This window comes from Brassica napus, chromosome C8, assembly GCF_020379485.1.
Source record: "Brassica napus cultivar Da-Ae chromosome C8, Da-Ae, whole genome shotgun sequence".
Taxonomy (NCBI): domain Eukaryota; kingdom Viridiplantae; phylum Streptophyta; class Magnoliopsida; order Brassicales; family Brassicaceae; genus Brassica; species Brassica napus.
The window spans coordinates 32,304,009-32,325,615 of NC_063451.1; the positions used below are offsets into that span (position 1 = coordinate 32,304,009).

A 21,607-nucleotide genomic window follows, 5' to 3' on the forward strand; every position below is an offset into this window, starting at 1 on the left:
TAGTTTAGTCGTCTAGACAACTTAGATTGAAGTCGTCCGCGTCTTCTCCGCTAGTTTTTAAGTCTTCTACGTTAGTTTTTGAATAACTTGTATTTTTAAGAGTGAAAAGTAACTTCAAGATATGTAAAACTCATATTTACAAAATATGTTCTCTCTCTTGGTTTTACTAAATTTGACTAAGTTTTTCAACGCAAACTTATTAAAAAATATGATATGCTTTGACTAGTTACTATTGTTTATTTCCATCTCTTAAGTATTATTGTTATAGACAATAATGATGACTATTGTTATGAGTTGGAAGAAGGGTTAAATGCTTCTTAAAATGTTGTATCAATATGAAGCTACCAACATTCTTGTTTATTAAGATGAGAAAAGGCCATTGGAGTTTATTATTGCATATGAGAGATCCAAATATAAGAAAAAGGCTACTGAAGTCTATTATTTCATTGATTTATAAATGTGTAAACACATTGTTAGCACATTTAATACATCTTGGAAAACATTATTACTGATTTTACAAAAAATTCACAACTAAAAGAGTAGACATGCAATTCAGAAAACAGACCACAAACAAAACTATTATGGATCATTCCTCTACAAAGACAAGCTTGGATTCCACTTGAGTAGACAAGACCAGACGACTTTTCAGAAGTCCAAACGACTTCTAAGAAGTCCAGACGACTTCCAGGAAGTTCAGACGACTTTGTCAGAAGACTTTTAGGAAGTTCAGACGACTTCCAGACGACTTTACAGGAAGTCCAGATGACTTTTAGGAAGTCCAAACGACTTTCAGACGACTTCCAGATGACTTCCAGACGACTAACAAGTAAGTCGTCCCAGAAGTCTTCCAGATCTGAAAAACCTGCATATTAAATCCAGATCTGAAAAACCTGCATATTCAAAAATGTTCAAATGACTTAAAAACAGAATAAATGAGTGGAAGATTAAATAAATCTACCTTTACAGAACACACAAAAATACATATCTAAAAATAAAAGATCTACTTTTAAATTAGTGGAAGATGAGTACCATCTAATTAAAAACCTGCAAAAAAGATAAATTAGTAAGAAAGACATGAGACAAACTGAAAAATTCATATAAAGTTTGGTGTTTTCAAGTCAAAGAGATTAGAGTGGGTTTGGAGAGTTTTAGTTTGGGAAAAAAGTAAGAACTTTATACAACAAGAAGTTACCAAATGAAGAAAAATCAGACATAAGAACTTACCAAAACGCTCAGAAAAATCCAGACGACTTTGTCAGAAGACTTCCAAGAAGTCCAAACGACTTCCAGACGACTTCCAGATGACTAACAAGTAAGTCGTCTCAGAAGTCTTCCAGATCTGAAAAACCTGCATATCAAATCCAGATCTGAAAAACCTGCATATCCAAAAACGTTCAAATGACTTAAAAATAGAGAAAATGAGTGGAAGATTAGATAAATCTACATTTATAGAACACACAAAAATACATATCTAAAATTAATAGATCTACCTTTAAATTAGTGGAAGTTGAGTACCATTTGATTAAAAACGTGCAAAAGAGATAGATTAGTAAGAAATACATGAGACAAAACTGAAAAATTCATATAAAGTTTGGTGTTTTCAAGTCAAAGAGATTAGAGAGAGGTTGGAGAGTTTTAGAATGATGAACATTACATTTTTGTTGCAGCCATTTGAGAGGAGGAGAGAGAATGTGTAAATTTTTCTTTATATAGGGAGACAAAAAATCCAATTAGGTTAAATATTTTTGACTCAGACGACTTCCTAGAGGACTTACATTTCAGTCGTCTGTTGAAGAAATTAAAACAGACGACTTACATGTAAGTCGTCCAGAAGAGTTTAATATTTTTAGTGGGAAATTAAATATTTTTAGCGGGAAACTAAAATATAAGACTTTCCAGACGACTTGTAAGTCGTCTGGTTTAAATTATTTAAGCGGGAAAATAATTTTTTTAAAAAAATTTAGGCGGGAATATTTGGACGACTTACATGTAAGTCGTCTGTTTTAATTTCTTCACCAGACGACTGAAATGTAAGTCGTCCGAGTAAAATAATCTGGTTAGGTTAAAACGTACATTGGTAAAATTAAAGGTTCGGTACGATGTGGACGACTGAAATATACGTCGTCCGGGTAAATTATTCAACAGACGACTGAAATATAAGTCGTCCACACCCTAAACATAACCCCTAAACTTAATTATCTAGTTAAACACTTCATAAAACCAAATCAAACTTGAAAAGTGTTTACTATACACAGAAATAAATACATATAGGTGAAAACTAATTTTTGAAAAAAACATTTTAGTTTTCTAAAATCTAACCCTAACAATACATACAATACTACAACATATGTTTGCCAAACTCCTAAACCAAAGTATTTTATGATTCACTACTTCCACTCATCTATCTTCAAAACAAATCAATTTTATCATATCTTATTTTATATCACTTAAAACTGTTTACAATTACTTGATTTTTATTTTTCACGCATCAAAATATTTTTTACAAGATTTATAAATTACTTTTAAAATAAACTGGTACCAGACGACTTACACTTCAGTCGTCCAGACGACTTCCAACATCTCAGACGACTCAGACGATTTACTGGGGCTATATTCGTAAAAATTGCTTCTGTTTTTTTGTTTGGTCACAAGGGGTTGAGCTGTAATTTCACTAGGCTTTTAGGTTAGTTTTGCATTTGATTCAAGTTTGAGAATATGTTTGGGATTAAAATATGAGTTAGTTTTGGCAAAAACCCTTTTTTTTAATTCTTTTGAAAAATGATTTATCACATGTTTTTTAAAATAACATTTTTACTTATGTTACGACATCATCATCAAATCAGGTTTTATATCTACACAAGGCATACGTAGTGTTCAATTCGATGCTGGGTTCGTCTTCATTAAGATGTGCTAAAATATTTAAAAGCTTTGATTGAATAAGTAGTTCAATAAAATATTTGTTAAAGATTAATTATTAAAATATACCAATTATTTGAAAATAAAAGAAATTTACTAAAATAAAATCACATATATATCATTTATAATTGTTTATTTTTTCTTAAGAGTTAAGACTGCAATATTTAAACAAGAGTTTTTCTTTTCAAAAAAAAAAAAAAACAAGAGTTTTTAAATATTACAAATTGAGATTTGAGAAACAATAAGCACTAAAAACCATAAAACACCATATCACACCAACTACAACGACCACGTGTAAAGTAAACACGAAGTTATTAGAAAAGGACACAAGTAGTTGTGGACAAAAAAAAAAACACACAAGTAATTCACCGGATTTTTGACTTTAATCATGAGTCGAGATCAACGAACGGTAAGTTTCGGACCTTGCGGTATATGTAGTCCTTGTAGACCATGGACTTAAACTTGGGAGGATCGTCGCCGATAAGCTCGGTAAAAGGTCCCACGACCATATCGTTGGTAGGCCTAACCAGAACCGCCCAAGACATTCTTGTTTTCTCCTTATCCACGGTCGTTTTATGCAACACACTCTTGTACTTTCCGTTGCTAATCCTCTGCGCAGATTCGTTACCATATTAAAAATATAGCACTAAACACAATATTAGAAAGTTAATGAAAATTTTAAACACGTCAGATTACAACATACTAGAATCTGATCGCTGATGTTGACTATAACAGCAAATGGGATGTACTCCACGTCGATCCATTGATCGTCCTTGAACACTTGAAGTCCGGGAATCTCATTGGTTAGGAGGAGTGTGAGCCCACTAATATCGGTGTGTGCATCCAATCCCTCGATAACATCCGGATGTGGACACGGCGGATAGTAGTTGACATTCAACAGATACTCACCGCCAACAACTTCGTTAATAGCCTCACGACGTAAACCTAACCCCTCTGACAACCATTCCATAATCTTCTCTGATAGCATCTTTACCTGCCTTGTGTACTCCTCGTTCACTTCCCTGAATATATAACATGTGATGAATATTTAGATTTGGACTCAAAACCAGTTAACAAAATCAAATTTTAATTTTGAGTAGTTTTCATACCTGTAATCTTGAGGATTCTTAGGCCAATATGAGTAATTCACAGCCGAAGGTGGCCAGACATTGTGGAAGAGTTGATCAACCGTACCTATTCTCTTTTCTAGGTCTAATGTGTACCTCCTCGCGTATCCTTCACGGGAGTCATCTAGTTTCGCCACGTCTTTCTTTTCTGCTTCAGAAAGCTCGAAGAATCGCCTCCCGACATCCTGCAAACGTTGAATCAGCTCCGTGGTGATCCCATGATTTATCAGCTGAAAAACACCCCACTCTTCGCTCGCCTTCACCACCGCACGCGCCACTAGCTCTTGATCGGGATTGCTTAGGTCAATTATGGGCACGCGCGAAGACGGTATGTCTTGGTCTCTCTCAACCACCATATTGCTGGTAGCTAGTAGTGGTGGATTTGTTGATGGATGTTTGGACGGAAAGACAAGAGGTCTATGCGCTTTTTTATAATGGGATTCTATCAAATGACTAGTTTGAGTGGTAGGTGAGGATGGGGGAAGATATAAAATCAGCAATTGCAGCAATGCTACTTTGTATTGTAGTTCTTCTATTCATAATAGTTTTAATATGCTTGGGTGGTTGGTAAACAATGGTAGTTGATCATTTTACAAATTTGATCAAATAATTGATCCATGGTGGAGTGAGTTATAGAGCTTTTTTCCTTCAGTTTTATATTTGTGCATAACCACGTTTCGATGTTTTCTTTTGCTTCTCTCCGATGGTCATGTATTTAGTCTTTTCGTGATTATGTATTATCGGTTTCAGTTTGGATATCTGAGGTTTCCATGGGAGATTCAAATTCTAGGATCAAGTTTTAGATACAAGATCATCAAGTTAAAACATGGATGATTTTTTTTCATCCATGTTATAGAGTTAAAAAAACAAAAAAAAAATGTTATGGAGTCTATGGGCTATGTTAATAAATTTATGTACCATTTACGTGAGTTTAGTTGAATCATTAGTTGGTTTGTTAACTATTAAAAGTTTTAGTTCGAGTTCATACTGAGGTACATGCGAGGAAAGAAGTAAGCAATGGCCACTTTATTTGACTAACGCTTTTCACACCGTTGACCTGATTCCACAGCAGAAACTCGTTTGTTTTATATTGAAATTCTATGAATCTATCATCATGGATGGTCCCAACAACTTGAAGACATGAAAGAGATCCAGTCAGACTTTTCTCATACATCTTAAAAACAATAAGAATCACGTGGTATAATCTTGAAAAAGATTAGATACTGTATACCTCCTCTGTGTTCTTCGACATCTGCTCAATTAGTCTGTCTGAATTTTTTATTTTTAAAGGTTGAGAGTGTCTCCCACCGGGACAGTCTAAGGAGCTTTCTCTATAAATCTGAAGACCTCGAGAAAAAATTCCTCACAAAAGCTATAAAATCATACTGCGAACTACAGGTGTTACCTTATGGAACAAACAAGACGGTTGTATTCTAATGAAACAAGTAAGGACTAAGATTCTCATCTGATATTTTGCTGTATGAACAACTCAAAAGAAGGTTATAACAATTCTCTGGAAGAGTATTTGTGAACTCTGAACAAGTATTTACAGGATTCTCTATGGCATACGATCACTGAAGCTCAATGATTCGACAGAGCATTTGTCAGCTTCAAGACAAGTTACTTTGGAGACAGTAGAATGAATCCCAGCAATCCATCTCTGCTTCTGAATCTTACTCTTGCACTTGAACTCCAAAAGACCCTGTCCAGTTTTCAGACCAAAATAGAATTCTTCTGAGTTTTCTTCATCTTTCATGCAAGGCCATGAAGATATCTCGTCGCAGACTCCATAAACAACGCCTTCAGAAGGAACAAGAAGCTTCAGACTTCCATGTTTCAAGTAATTTTCCTAACTCTTGGAAAAGCAGAACATGCCTACATTTGATCTTCTTGGAGAATGCCCTCCAATGTGTTTGCTTTCGAGTTTGATCATAACCTGAGAAATTCAGAGAGCTCCCTAGTTAAGCACCTTTTATACAACATGAAGAAAATTAATCTGTGGCTCTGAAAGAAAATTTTCTTTTATACAACCAACACTCAATGTAAGTGTTGAAGAAAGCATGGTTATGTTTCTACAGATATGTGGGCATAATGAATTTCAAAGAGATGTTGGTTTGATATTTGGCCGAAATCGAGAGACAATTCAAAGAAAATTTATGGAAGTCCTTACGGCGACATAACTATTGGCACATGATTATATTAGAACTACAACAAGACAAGAGCTAATGTGAATTCCTGAAAGACTTCACTCAGATCGAAGATATTATCCCTTCTTCAGTGGATTCGTTGGAGCTATGGATGAGACTCATGTATGCGTAAAAATGGAGCCTGAGTAACAAGGAATGTATTGGAATCGACATGATAATGCATTTTTAAACATCATGGAAATATGTGATTTGAATATATATTCACATATATATGGAATGGAGCACCAGGATGGCAATGGCACAACAAAACGATTCTGAGTTCCCTTTGCCTACGTGAGACAAATATTATCTTGTTGATTCAGGCTATCCGAACAAGCAAGAATTTTTAGCTCCATATAGATCATCACGAAATGGAGTTGTGAGATATCATATGTCTCAATTTAACTCTGGTCCTGCTCCTAGAAATAAACAAGAATTATTCAACTGCGTCTTTACATTCAGTTATTGAGAGAACATTTGGATTTTGGAAGAAAAAATGGCGGATTGTATCTGATTTTCCAAGATACAAAATACATGTACAAAGAAGAGTGGTAATGACTACCCTGAGATTACATAACTTTATCAAAATATCAAACTACGCAGATGAAGATTTTGCAAATACAATGCCAGATACGAGACTGAACAACATAGATTCAGAATCTGCCTTTGTTGATACATAAGAACTTGATGCGGCACACGGAGAACAAATGACACAAATAAGAGACAATATTGCAAATATGTCACGGGAAAATCAAAATTGTCGAGAATGTTTTTATTGTATTTTACTTAATTTTTATTTTATATATGTAATTTAAATTTTTAATTCATATGAATTTTGGTATTTAAATTTCAAAAACAAATTACACCAATAACACACTAAATAGAAAATTTCAATTTTAAATTATATTGATTGTATTGATATATAACATTTTTACAATTTTTTTTTTTTTTAAACACTGTTTGACTGTTCCATTCCGCAAACAACATATTTTCACCGATCAACACAATTCCGCACTGCTAATTTTTACCAAAACTGTACTTATCCTGCAAACCGCACGAACCGCAGTTAAATCGTACCACACTTCAGTTCCGTACCGCTTATTTTATCAAGACCGCGGTTACCATTCGGACCATATGTATATCTATATAAGAATTAAAGCTTTTTAAAATTACCTTGCTAAGTTTCCATTAATTTTTTGATCAAAAAAAAAAAAGTTTCCATTAATTCTTAAATTCAATTTTCAGCATTTTACATAGAAGTAAGCTTATGCAAAACTGTAAAATAGAAGAAAACAGAAATCATAAACCTACACATGGGTATAAAAGCTGTAATCCAAAATCCGAACCGAACCCAAACCGAAAAACCTGATATGTATCCGATCCGAAATGTAAAAAATATCTGAATGGGTCTTGTATAGTATTATAACACATATCCAAACCCGGAGTGTTATTAAACAAACTCGAAAAACTCGAAAAACCGAAAAAACCTAAAATATTATCCGAAGAAATCAATCTGAATGTACAAATCAGTAGGTAATATAAATATTTGAAACATAAATATGTACTATAAATATTTAATTTCATATTCATTGTGATATGATATCTAAAGTAAGTATATATAATTTAAATAAGTACCTTATATATAAATAAGTATGCATTTTTTTATGTTTTGCTTTTAAATTTTAGATTTTACTGTGGGGTATTTGAACCGATCCGATAAAACCTGAATCCGAACGGTATATAGTTATTTTATGGGTTCTAGGATGTGACAGAATTTAGAACCAAAAGTGATGTATTATAACCGAACCTGACCCATACTTAAAAATTTACTAGAATGCTACTTAGATGTGTTACAAATTAATTAAAACCGAAATCCAAAATATCGGAGCCGAACATCAACGGATACCGAACGCCCCATGTAGCTTTTCTAAACTCAAATCAAATGGCTGGTTATAGAATCTCCAAGATTCTTTCTCTAGGTAATGGAACAGCTTAAATATATCAGGGGTGGTGATACAACGAAGAAGACTGGTGCCTCTGGGACTCATGCGTGAGAAAGATATTGATGAACAGCGGCTTAAAATCAATTCCTGCATAGCTTCTCCGTTCCAGAAGATCGATCGACTCTGTACTGGATCGAGCTAAGGCCACTGCACAAAGCAAACGTTAGATTAAAAGTTCGACTCAGTTTCGTACGACCCAAGTCATTAATTTTAACAACACATTTTCTAGGTTTCGGTTCTGTCTCTGTGAAATTAGGGTTGTCATGTGTGATATTTGTCTTTGGTTTTGCAGTGGAACTAGCGAATATGAAATCGAATCTTAGAGAAGCAGAGGACGAGCTCGTTAAGTGTTGGCAGGTACTCAGCTTCACTTCCATCAAACCATATTGCTTAAACTTTGAAGTCTAAATGTGGAAATAATTACACAAAAGCTTATGATTACACTAAAAAGTTTATAACTTTGAGGATGAGATTGCTTAAACAAAACATTCTCATTATTGTTAGCTTTGTCTGAGTACATTGTAGTTTTCACGAGTCAGCTACAAGCTCATACGAGACTTTATAAAGTGGTGATCTTTAAAAATATACCCAGCTTGTTTCACTCACATTTTTCACTGAAAGACCAAGCGAACATTTTTCTACTTCGTTCTTCCAATAAAGACTTCGCAGTATCTAAGGACACTGCTGGTAATGTTACCGAAGACAACATCAAAGACGCTATCTCTTGGTATAAACAGGCTCTAGGTTTTCATGTTGAAGCAGGGCATGGTAATAAGAGAAACTTTGAGTTTGTTAATCAGTATTAGTTCTTTATTATTAAAGTTTCTTAAGTTTACCATAGAGGATCTTGTTGTTTTACTTCTCTTTCAGGAGTTAAGTTTACATTCACCAACATTGATGCAGAAAGGCCTACACGCGAGTTTTCATTCACAGTTCACTATGGAAATGACATCTACACACGTGAGTATACACATTTCTTACTGAAGCCAAACATCGACTACATTTTAGTGTTTACAAAGAGTCTAGTTACAAGAAGTGTGTTCAATCTGTCTTCGTTGATCATCAGTAGTGGATTGCAACTCGCAATTGGATGACTTGGTTCAAGAATTGAATAAAACTAATGACCACTTCGGATTTGTTCGTCAGATGAGGGATAAGTTTCAGAAAGCTACCTTATCTGGTAAATATACTGACTATGACTCTTAGCTTCAGACCCTTTTATCTCTAAAAGTCAGACATCTAGTATTGGATTTAAACAAGACTTGTGTTGTTTTTATTTGACTTATCAGAGCTGCCAACACATTCAGAAAATTTGCCACAGGAAATTTCCAACAGATAACTCATATACTGATCCTAACATGTTACAGGCCAAGAAATGAACGTAGAGCATTCACCAGGAATAACAAGGAATAAACTAAAGCTGAGATGTCATGGTGTTCTAGAGACAACAATCTGTTGTTTGAACTTCATTTAATATCTCACTAATATTGTAATCACGCTTATTTACAATGTTGATATATGTACTAACAATGGTGCTATGTTTATACACCCTATTGTTCTATATGTACATGTTGGTAAAACTATTCACAAGGAGGTGAAGTATGAAGGCCTTAACCGAGAAAAAAACTTGTCCTTGTCAGAGTCTGATTCGCAACTTGCACTACAAGTCAATATACGTTGATTTTATCTCGTCTCCATGTCCTCTTCCGCCTGCAGATATGAAATTAGAATCTTAAGGGTCTCATATTTAAAAAGAACAAACTCGGAACTGAGAAAATATGTAACATCAATGCATAAATTATTCTTACTTCTTCTGTAACTTGACTGATTGGTGGAGTGTCTTGAAACTGCACACTAGGTGCGTGTATCACTTGCGAAAGTTGCTTTAGTAGTGTCTTCCTACAATTGAAGAAGTCACAAGCAAATTTTCATAAACAATGATTGGCACCATGATACATCTTTAGAACTACCTAGGCATTGAAGTGAAGAGGTATTAGAAGATTACTTTATTTTTGCAATATCTCCGTCTGTGTTTAAATTCTCCATGGGATTTGGCTCGATATGAAGTTTATAAGCTGGGGCAAAACAATCGTCGTCCGCAATCATAGGGCAATCGTCGTTGAGATCTTTTCCAACCGCAACACCTGTCTGCGCCAAGGGAACCAGAAAAAAAGCACCATTCAAGAACAGGACTACGAATATAATTGGAAAACACACATAGTTGAAGTTAGTAAAGAGACCTCATAGCACCAGCAACGTGCAACATTTCCAAGAGTGTGACCTTGACCACCCAAGAGCATGAGAGGAACATTAAATGATCTTAGGTACCCGAGACAAGCACCATGACCCTTGACAGTCAAGTTGAATTTACCCAACGCATCACCAGATAATGAATCAGGGCCGCACAGAAGAACAATTGCTTCTGGTTGATAAACCTCCATAGCCTTGTGGATAATAGGTACAAATAAAGTGGCGAAACTTGCATCGTCCAGACCATTCTTCAGTGGTGCATTTAGAGAATAGTATTCTCCCTTTCCTACCCCGTAGTCTGTTATGTCCCCTCTTCTTTGGTCGACCCCAGACTTGTGGAAAGAAACAGTCATAACTCTATCAGTTTTGTGGAATGCTTCTTGTACTGCTTCCCCATGGCAGTAGCCAATATCTATGTAGAGTACTCGCTGTCAAAACCAAAGTCATGTTGAAAAGTGTAGTTACTAACTCATGTATAAGCATCTCTATATTCCTAGAAACATCTTGCAAACCAAGATTCAATAATCAACGCTTAATCAAAATTCAAGAAACCATTCAGAGGCAAAGTTACTAACTCTGGTAGAAGGTTCTCTATACCTCAAGAATCAACGGTTAATCAAATACAACACAGGCAAAGTTACTAAGTCAGCTAGAAGGTTCTCTATAGCTCAAGAATAAAGAATCAACGCTTAATCAAAGAAGTAGTTTACCTTGAAGACCTTAAGCAACTCGAGGATCCCAAGAACAACGTCGTTGACGTAGCCAAAGCCACGAGCCTCATCTCTCTTGGCACGGTGCATCCCGCCGGACCAATTGATGGCGATATCAGCTTCGTGTCGGTTCAGTTTGGCGGCGGCGGAAATAGAAGCACCGGCGTAGAGACGGCAATATTCGAAGAGGCCACTGAAGACAGGGGAGTCCCACGCGTCTAAGTTGAAGCGCTTGAGGGAAGGATCCGTCACGGTTTTCGACCTAGCGTACTCCGGCGTGACTAAGCGGAGGAATGATATGTACTCCGGCGAGTGGAATTTAGTGAAATCTGAATGTTGGGCAGGGCGAGGGCGGATGATATCCATGTAGCGAGGGAGGTAATAGCTGCAGATGAGGTTGTGAGTCGTACTGATCTGTTGGGATTCTCGTCCGTTTCCGTTGCCGTTCGCTGGCTCGTAGTAGTAGCTCACGCGCCGTTTCCTTCCGTCGGGAACCCAAGCCAAGTTCGCCGCATTCTCCATCTTCTTTCTCTCTTTCCCCCAACAAACCCGTTTGATCTTTTTTTATTGGGGGGAATTTTCTTGTATTTCTGTATTTATATTAGTAAATGTTTTAAAACATTTTTGTATTTATTATAAAATATTAAAAGCTTACATTTGTATCTCTTTCTGCTATGCTTTATATACCGAATTACAAATCACTTCGAGTAATCAGATTTTAACAAATGTAATTATTTTACAAAATTTAAAAAAAATTAAAGATTAAGAAAATCCAGATTAAAACACCTTCTATTGGTTTCCAATATTTTTCAAACTGTAAAAGAAAAAAACAAGTTCCCATATTTTCTCAGAGCATCAAAAGTACACATGAACACATTCGATTATAAAGATCAATAACTCCCAATATCAACCGCTGCATCTCCTATATAACATTCAATCAACTATATTTTTTTTTCTAATATTTTGTTTTTGTCTTCTTCTTCTCTCAATTGTTTCGTTTTTAGTTTAGTTTTGTTTTGTTTTGTTTTGATTGTGCTAACGAGTTATTCTACTATTGCTTTTAGCACTTTTTTATATTCTCCAAATTAATTTTCACAAAAAGATGGAACACCAGACTTCTCTTTACAAAATTACCATTAGAAAAAACACCCGTTTTTTCAAAAAAAAAAGTTACCATCAGAAACTTGAAGTTATTCTCAACATGAAAGAACTTTTTGTGGGAAAAGATAAACACATTTAAATTTGAAATAATGGTATCTAAAATCTGTTAGAAAAATGAAAGTTAGCTTTGTCGCCATTTCTTATATAACAAAGAGGTAAAATTCAAGCTTATGTAAAATATAACTTAATTTTTTCATGGTGATTTTAATAAAGCTATTTGCCTTTTATATTTATGTTGATATTTATTTTTAATTAAATTGTAGTTTTTCAGAAATTATCATAATTTTATTGTTTCATTGTCAATAGTTCTATTATTTTATGTTTATTATGTTATACATGAAGGGACTTATATTTAAATAAGTATTATTTACAAAATTTAAAGCAAATATATTAAATATAATAGTTATACCATATTTTGTGTGTTGGTAACTTGGTATATAACTTGGTATATATCTTAAACTTTTAACAAAAACAAGCTTTCCAACATGCATGAGGTATTTCTTTTTCAAAACAAAATCACAAAAACTGAATGCATGAATTTTTGTATCAATGTGTTGTCCATATTTAGAAAATATGTGACTAAACAATAATTTATTTTAATAATCATTATAATTTTATGATCAAATAATTTAGACGATAGGAATGTACCTGTGCATAGCAGGGGAATTAATACTAGTATATTATAAAATATAAGAAACCATTCACAGGTAAAGTTACCCAAACCAAAATTGGACCAAAACCCTTAGATATTTGAATGGTTCATATATTTATATATTCGAATAACCGAACCCAGACCAGAACCAAATGAAAACTGAACGGATATCCGAATATCCGAAAAAATAAATTTGAGTCTTTTGATATAAGGTAAAATGTCATTAATAGTAGTTAGACAAGAAAACCGAGGACATTGTTACCACCAGATCGTATTATCTTTATGTACTCTCTAAGTGTATAGCACAAACGCTTTTACATCGTCTTGCATTATTATGGCATACAAGTGGATTCAAAGTTCGAACATATGTTTCTTCTATGGAGCATAGTTTTAATAAATAACTACTGCCCATGATCTTTGTTTTTGTTAAGATCCTCTCAAACCATACAATCAAAAGACCCATGATTTAATCAGTCCTTTAGCCCAAATTTTCTTAAGTTACTTGTATCTGAAGCAACGAAATATCACAGAAACCCTTTGATTTATGACTAATGTTGATTTATGTACTGCTATGTTTATACACCTATATATTTCTCTATATGTACCTGTTGGTAAAACTATTCACAATGAGGTGAAATTGAAGTGAAGAATCGTCTTACTGTCACACTACACCATTGGCCTTAACCGAGAAAAATCTTGTCCTCGTCAGAGTCTGATTCATAACTTGCACTACCAGTCAATATAAGTTGATTTTTATTTCGTCTCCATGTCCTCTTCCGCCTGCAGAGATATGAAATGAGAATCTTATGGGCCTCACTAACCCGGAACTGAGAAAAGATGTAACATCAATGCATAAATTATTCTTACTTCTTCTGTAACTCTACTGATTGGTGGAGTCTCTTGAAACTGTACACTGGGTGTGTAAATCACTTGCGAAAGTTGCTTTAGTAAAAGCACAAACAATTTTAAGACTTACAGGTCCATGATTTTGAACTAACTAGGCAATGAAGTAAAAAGGAGTGAGAAGATTACTTTATTTTTGCAATATCGACGTCTGTGTTTAAATTCTTCATGGGGTTCTCTATATGAAGTTGATAATCTGGGGCAAAACACGCATCGCACACATTGATATCGAGATCGTCGTCAATTTCTTTTCCAACCGCAACACCTGTCTGCACCAAGGGAACCAGAAAAAAAGCACCATTCAAAAACAGGACTTGTACGAATATAATTGAAAAAACACACATAGTTGAAGTCACTAAAGACACCCTCATAGCACCAAGAACGCCCCAACATTTCCAAGAAGATACCCCGGTATAATTCAAAAAAAAAAAATTATTTTGATGACAAAAAAAAAGAAAGAATATAGCATTTGTATAAATCTTATCAAATCTCTGTATTGGAAAATATGATTTACACTTCAAACTCAACAGAATTACCTTTCAAATTGTTGTGACGGATGTGAGAAGATATAAATTAACAGATGGATAAACAATAAAAAAAAACACAGAGACTTAACGTGGATCACCCCTAACGGCTACGTCCACGGGCAAAGAGAGATTTTATTGATGGAAGAATTACAGAGATCTGTCTACAAGAAGATCAGATCTAGTTTCTCTACGGCTGCTAACTAGGTTTAGAGGAGGCACAATATATATATAGTTGTGTCTCGGAAAACCCTATCACTAGTGGGCCTCAAAAGACTAAGGCCCAACAGATTCAATGCATTATTCAACAAATCTCCACCTTGACTTGAATCCTCCATAATCAGATATACCAGAATGCACTTCTTCGTGCACAGAATACAGATGTACCAGACTCTCTCTTTGCTCAGATGTTCCGTCGAACTCAGATGTCAGATGTCCCGTCGGACCAGATGCTCCTCAGAGCCAGATGCCCTCACTTGGGCCAGATGCCCCTCAGGGCCAAACGCCCATCAGGGCCAGATTTAACAGCTTGAGATGTTTAGCAAATCAAGACAATGCTTGAACTTGCTATGAGGAACCGGCTTAGTTAACATATCCGCAGGATTATCAGCTGTTCCTACCTTCTTCACTTCAATCCTCTTCTCATCTCTCAGAAAATGATATCTTACATCGATATGCTTGGTTCTCTCATGATGAACCTGATCCTTGGCTAAGCAGATAGCACTTAAGCTATCACAAAACACAGTAGCCTGATCATGATGAAGACCAAGATCACTGACCAATCATCTCAACCATATTGCCTCCTTAGCAGCTTATGTCAATGTCATATACTCTGCCTCAGTTGTAGACAAAGTCACTGTCGACTGCAAAGTTGCCTTCAAGCTCACAACAGAACCACCCAAAGTAAATACGTAACCAGTCATAGATCTCATGTTGTTCACATCTCCTGCATAATCCGAATCAGAATACACAGTAACCAGTCTCGGATCCTTATCTCCATAGACAAGACCAATATCAGATGTACCCTTAAGGTACCAGAAAATCCTCTTCACAGCGATCCAGTGCTCCTTTCGCTGTTGAATCATGAACCTACTCACAACACTGACTGCATGTGCAAGATCTAGTCTTGTACAAACCATAGCATACATCAAAGTTCCTACAGCACTAGCATAAGGAACACGTGACATATAATCGATTTTCCCTTCAGACATTTCATCACTCATGGTAGGATGAAAATTTGCAGCACATGGAGTATCGATAGGCTTAACATTAAGCATCATGAATCTTGTCAAGACCTTTTCAATGTAGGCCTTTTGTGACAAGAACAGCTTCTTCTTTGTCCTATCCCTGAAGATCTCCATTCCTAGAATCTTCCTCGCAGCACCCAAATCTTTCATCTCAAACTCAGAACTCGGCAGTTCTTTCAGCTTCTGAACATAACACTTCTTCTTGGCAGCTATCAGCATGTCATCTACATACAGCACCAGGTAGATATACGACTCATCCTCCACCTTGCTCATGTAGACACAACAGTCATAAGGACTCCTGTCGTAGCCCAACTTGACCATATAGCTGTCAAACCTCTTGTACCACTGCCTAGGAGACTGCTTAAGGCCGTACAGCGACTTCCTCAACTTGCACACATGATCTTCTTTACCAGGAAATAGAAAACCCTCAGGCTGAGTCATATAGATCTCCTCCTCAAGCTCTCCATGAAGAAAAACAGTCTTCACATCAAGTTGCTCCAACTCCAGATCCTGACGTGCTACTATCGCCAATAGCACTCTGATAGAGGTGTGTATGACCACGGATGAGAATATCTCATTGTAGTCCATGCCTTCTCTTTGACTGAAACCTCTAGCAACAACTCGAGATTTATACTTGACTCCCTCTTCTGGTGACTGACCTTCTTTTAGCTTATAAATCCACTTGCAAGCCACAACTTTTCTCCCAGGTGGTAGTGTGACCAGATCCCATGTGTGATTCTTTTCATGAGATTTCATCTCATCTCCCATTGAAGCAAACCATTTCTCAGATGCATAACTTAAAATGGCTTCTCTGTAAGTAGACAGCTCGTAAGTGTCCACTTCCTCTGCAACATGTAGTGCATAACCCACCATATCTTCAAACTGATATCTCTCTGGTGGCCTAACATCAACTCTCCTTGGTCTGTCTTTAGCAATACTGCATTTTTCAAACCCAATACGTTGATTTCCAGAGTTGGAAGATTGAGGCTGCTCATCAGACGTCGATCGCTTGCTCTCTTCCTGAGGATCGATCGATCTCGTGTTGTCGGACATTGATCAGAGATCTCTGCCATCGCCCAATCCTGTGTCTGGCGTAGATCGATCGCTCCCTGACACTGGATTGGTCGATCCTGGGTAGTCTGACTGCACTTCCTGCAGCTCCACCTGCTTGTCAACATCCTCCTGCTCTGCTTCTGAAATGGACTCAGCTGAAACTTTGAACATATAACTCTCATCAAACACAGCGTTCCTGTTCATAACAATCCGTTTCTCAGATGGAGGCCAAACTCTGTATCCCTTTACACCATCTCCATAGCCCATAAACACTCCCTTATTCGCTCTTGGTTCCAGCTTTCCTTCATTAACATGATAGTAAACCGTGCAACCAAAGCCTCTCAGAATAGAATAATCAGCAGATCTGCCTGACCAGACCTGATTAGGTATTCGACACTCGATCCTTGTATGCGGTCCAAGATTGATCAAATAACAAGTCGTGTTCACTGCCTCAGCCCAAAACCTCTTCTCTAAATAGAGCTGGGAATTTGGGTCATTACCCGCGGGTCCCGCCCCGTTTGACCCGCCGCGGGGCGGGTGCGGGTCGATCGATTTACAAATTTCAGCATGCGGGTGCGGGTGCGGGTTGAGTCGATTTTTAGCGGGGCGGGTGCGGGTCAACCAAATTTGAGTCGCGGATATCCGCCGACCCGCAAAATAAAAAAAAATTATTTTTTTCTAAAAATTTTTAAAATAAATAAAAATAAAAAATAAAAATATGTAAAAAAATATATAAATTAATGAAAATTATATAATTTAAATTATAAATGTATAATTTTTATTATAAAAAGTAATTAATTGATAAAAAAATAATTATTTATTAAATTTAATATTATATGCGGGCCCCGCGGGTTACCCGCAATCTTAGCGGGGCGGGTGCGGGTTTACGATTTTTCTTTCGCGGGTTATGCGGGTCGGAATTTTGAGTTTAAAAAATAGAGTCGATCCGCGGGTTGGCGGGTCATGCGGGGCGGGTTGACCCGCGAACCCAGCCCTATCTCTAAACCAGCATTAGAAAGCATGCACCTCGCTCTCTCCAGCAATGTCTGGTTCATTCTCTCTGCTACACCATTCTGCTGTGGTGTATACCTGATTGTATGATGCCTAGCAATCCCTGTATCCTTACAAAACTGATTGAACTCTGTTGAACAGAATTCCAGACCATTATCAGTACGAAGCCTCTTAATCTTCTTCTCAGTTTGATTCTCCGCCATTATTTTCCACTCCTTGAAGTTGTTGAAAACTTCACTTTTGTGTTTCATAAATGTTATCCAAGTCTTCCTCGAATAGTCATCAATCATCGACACAAAATACATGTGACCCTTAAGCGACTCCACCTTGGAGGGACCCCAACAATCTGAATGGATGTAATCCAGCGTGCCTTTTGTTTTATGAACAACCTTAGGAAACTTCTTTCTGTGCAGCTTCCCAAACACATAGTGCTCACAGAACTCAAGGCTCTTGGTCTTATGACCACAAAAAAGATCCTGCTTCGACAGAATCTGCATCCCACGCTCGCCCATATGTCTAAGCCTCATATGCCACAACTTGTCCATATCTTCCTTGCGAACCTCTGGAGATGCAACATTTTGCTGAACTTGAAACCGTAGAACCTTCCAGCAAATACAAAGTACCATGAATGAAACCTCTGAGAATCACATCTGAACCCATGTTGACACTCAGAACTCCATCTCCACATGAATACTTGAAACCTCTGCTATCCAAAAGACTAACTGAGATCAAGTTCTTGGACATAGATGGAACATGTCTAACTCCAGTCAACGTGCAGACTCTATCATCATGTGTCTTGAGCTTAATAGAACCGATTCCTGCAATATCGCAAGCAAAGTCATTCGCCATCTTGATCTTACCATCAGTCACTGCCTCATACTCTTAGAACCATTCTCTCCTTGGACACATATGATAAGATGCGCCTGTGTCCAGGACCCACACATCTCTAGGATGTGTTTTTCCATGAGAAACCAGCGCAATATTCTTCTTCTTAGGACAATCAGATTTCCAATGTCCTTTCTCTTTGCAGTAATTGCAAATATCAGCTGGTTTAGGACCCTTTGAAAATGACCTTTTGTCTTTCGACTTCTTGCCTTTTCCAAAGTTCTTTCCACCACATACAAACAACCCAGAAGCTTGGTCGTTTGTACCAGAACCAGATGCCTTGTGTCGCAACTCCCTGCTATGAAGTGTTGACCTGACTTCCTCCAAACTCACTGTATCCTTACTCCCTATGAATGACTGAACAAAGTTCTCATAGGAGTTTGGTAGTGATACCAACAAAATCAGTGCTGCATCCTCATCTTCCACCTTAACATCAATATTCCTCAGATCCAACAAGATGGAATTTAGATTATCAAGATGATCTTGGAGTTGTGTACCTTCTTGCATCCTCAGAGCGAAAAGACGTTGTTTCAGAAGTAGCTTCTTAGTAAGAGACTTCGTCATGTATAGACTCTCTAACTTCGACCACAAATCAGCTGCAGCATCAACACCAGAAACTGTGATGATGATCTCATCTGCCAGACACAACAAAATTGTTGAATACGCCTTCTCTTCAGTAACCTCCATCTCAGTAGTAACAGGTTCAACCTTCTTCCCTGACAACGGTGCCCAAAGACCTTGTTGCTTCAGCAACGCCTTCATCTTGATTTGCCAGAGACTGAAACTGTTCCTTCCAGTAAACTTGTCGATCTTCATATTCATCCCAGACGTCTTCTCACCAGATTAAACCCGAAGCTCTGATACCAGTTTGTTGTGACGGATGTGAGAAGAATCAGATTAAGAGATTGATAAACTATAAAGAAAGACACAGAGATTTAACGTGGTTCACCCCTAACGGCTACGTCCACGGGGAAAGAGAGATTTTATTGATAGAGGAATTATAGAGATCTGTCTACAAGAAGATCAGATCTAGTTTCTCTACGGCTGCTAGCTAGGTTTAGAGGAGACACAAAATATATATAGCTGTGTCCCGGAAAACCCTAGCACTAGTGAGCCTCAAAAGACTAAGGCCCAACAGATTCAAGGCATTATTCAACACAAATATTCTCTCTCCTACTACGTTGCCCAATTTCCCAATTCAAACTCAAAGTGGCCCAACTAACTAATTACAAATTCAAACTTGCTCTATTTGCTAATTTTCCCTAGAAAGAAATCTATATATATAAAGGAGAATTGTCTCTCTCCTTAGGCTATCCAGCTCAGCAAAGAGGGAGGGGCGTTTTCCGCCACATGGCATTACAATATTTAACATGGAAATTTATTACACTGAACTTTTGTTACGCTGGCCCGAAACTTGAAACCTTGCAGTCAATTGGGCCACCCTTTGCAATTTATTGACCTAAAAGGAGCCGCTGCGACTGTTGGTTTATACAACATCGACGGCCTTAGGCTATCATTCAATCGCCCAATAATGATCGCATTTACGTCATCTCCCCACTTCCTCCACTCCCTCACATTCAATAGCCCTCTCACTCCTCTATAGTAACGGAGGAGTCCTTCTATAAATAACATTGCAGGGATGAAACTCATCACTCGCACCGAAGCAATAGCATTCTCTTCAAAACCCAGATTCTAACGATGGAGCTTCTCACCTATTGCTCTTCGATTTGAAAGTTCGTCGTTCTACTAAGACTGTGGAGGTGTTACTGCTTAGGTTCTGGGAGGCACCTAATGTGACGAAAGGAGGAGAGCTCCAGGGAATGGACATGATCATCCTCGATGAACAGGTAACTCCGGAGAACATATGATAAATTGCTCCTGCCAAGCTCTTGATTTTACGTTTCTCTTTTCCAACAGGTAAAGCTTGGTCAACGCCCCACCGATTGAACACTTTTAGACACCTACTAAGGAAGGTTCAATCTACTCGATAACTGGGATAATTGGGTTGGCGTTACATGAACAAACCATAACTTCAAACTCTCCAACTCCCCGATCTACATACACTTCGATGAGCAACCCGCGTTCAAAAATATTCAGTTGCGGGTGCTGCCAAGCTGCTCCCAGGAACTTAGGCCCTGCCAATTCACATGAACCATGTATAAAGGCAGTGAAATTCAATATTTTGAGATGTCTAAACACAAAACAATCAGGGTACAGTTGGAACCTAAAGTGAAACATGAGTATAAACTGACAGATACATTTGAAAAGTGGTCTGCATATGGAAAATTAGACTAGACAGTAAGTATATTACTCCACCGAAAGTGTAATGTTTATAGTCCTAGAACGTGCATTATGAGTGTAATATAACTGGACATCCATTAACATCATATGAACATCTATACAACATCGACAATTTGACATCTAAGTTTGTTGGACATAGTAGTCAAGAATTTACAAATCATAAATTATGCTTTCTTGGCAACACATGCAACCTCAAAACAATAATGACCTGTATACGAAAGCATCAGATCAAGTCTCGCTATTCACATTGTGAACTAAATTTTGTGGTGAAGCAGCAGTTAATCGGAGAATAAGTACATCACTTGATGACCACAGCGTTTGAAAGAACATAACCATAATTGTCACAAATGCAATGACAACAACCAAAGATTGGCCTACCCTGTAACTACATTCACGAAACAGCATGTGCACTCTTGGAAATGATCAAACTCTATCAGGTTCCAATTGTATTTGACCATGACCCCTCGAGCGTATTTGATTTTAAAAACAGCATTAACGGCAGGTAGCTAAAAGAGCTTTTATCTATCTCATAACCAAACTAACAGCAAACAATCATCCCAAACATATCAACCATTGTTATATTTCTCGCTTAACTTTGATTAGACATTCAACAGAGTCCACATGAAGAGATATAACATAATAATTATCAAAATTCAATAAGAAACCAACCTTGAGGAA

The 21,607-nt window shown here is 37.0% G+C and overlaps 1 protein-coding gene and 1 long non-coding RNA gene across 2 annotated transcripts; one reads left to right on the plus strand and one right to left on the minus strand.

The window, feature by feature from the left end:
* Window positions 1–3,071: 3,071 nt before the first annotated feature.
* LOC111201386 (flavonol synthase/flavanone 3-hydroxylase) lies at window positions 3,072–4,645 on the minus strand. Its single transcript, XM_022693129.2, has 3 exons — window positions 4,026–4,645; window positions 3,620–3,938; window positions 3,072–3,527 (listed from the first exon to the last, which is right to left on the minus strand). The coding sequence occupies exons 1-3, from the start codon at window positions 4,397–4,399 to the stop codon at window positions 3,303–3,305; spliced, it is 918 nt and encodes a 305-aa protein (XP_022548850.1). The 5' UTR covers window positions 4,400–4,645; the 3' UTR covers window positions 3,072–3,302.
* Window positions 4,646–20,295: 15,650 nt separating this feature from the next.
* LOC106440586 lies at window positions 20,296–21,145 on the plus strand. The gene is made up of 2 exons (XR_001287728.2): window positions 20,296–20,475; window positions 20,546–21,145. It is a non-coding gene; the product is annotated as an uncharacterized LOC106440586 (long non-coding RNA).
* Window positions 21,146–21,607: the final 462 nt, after the last annotated feature.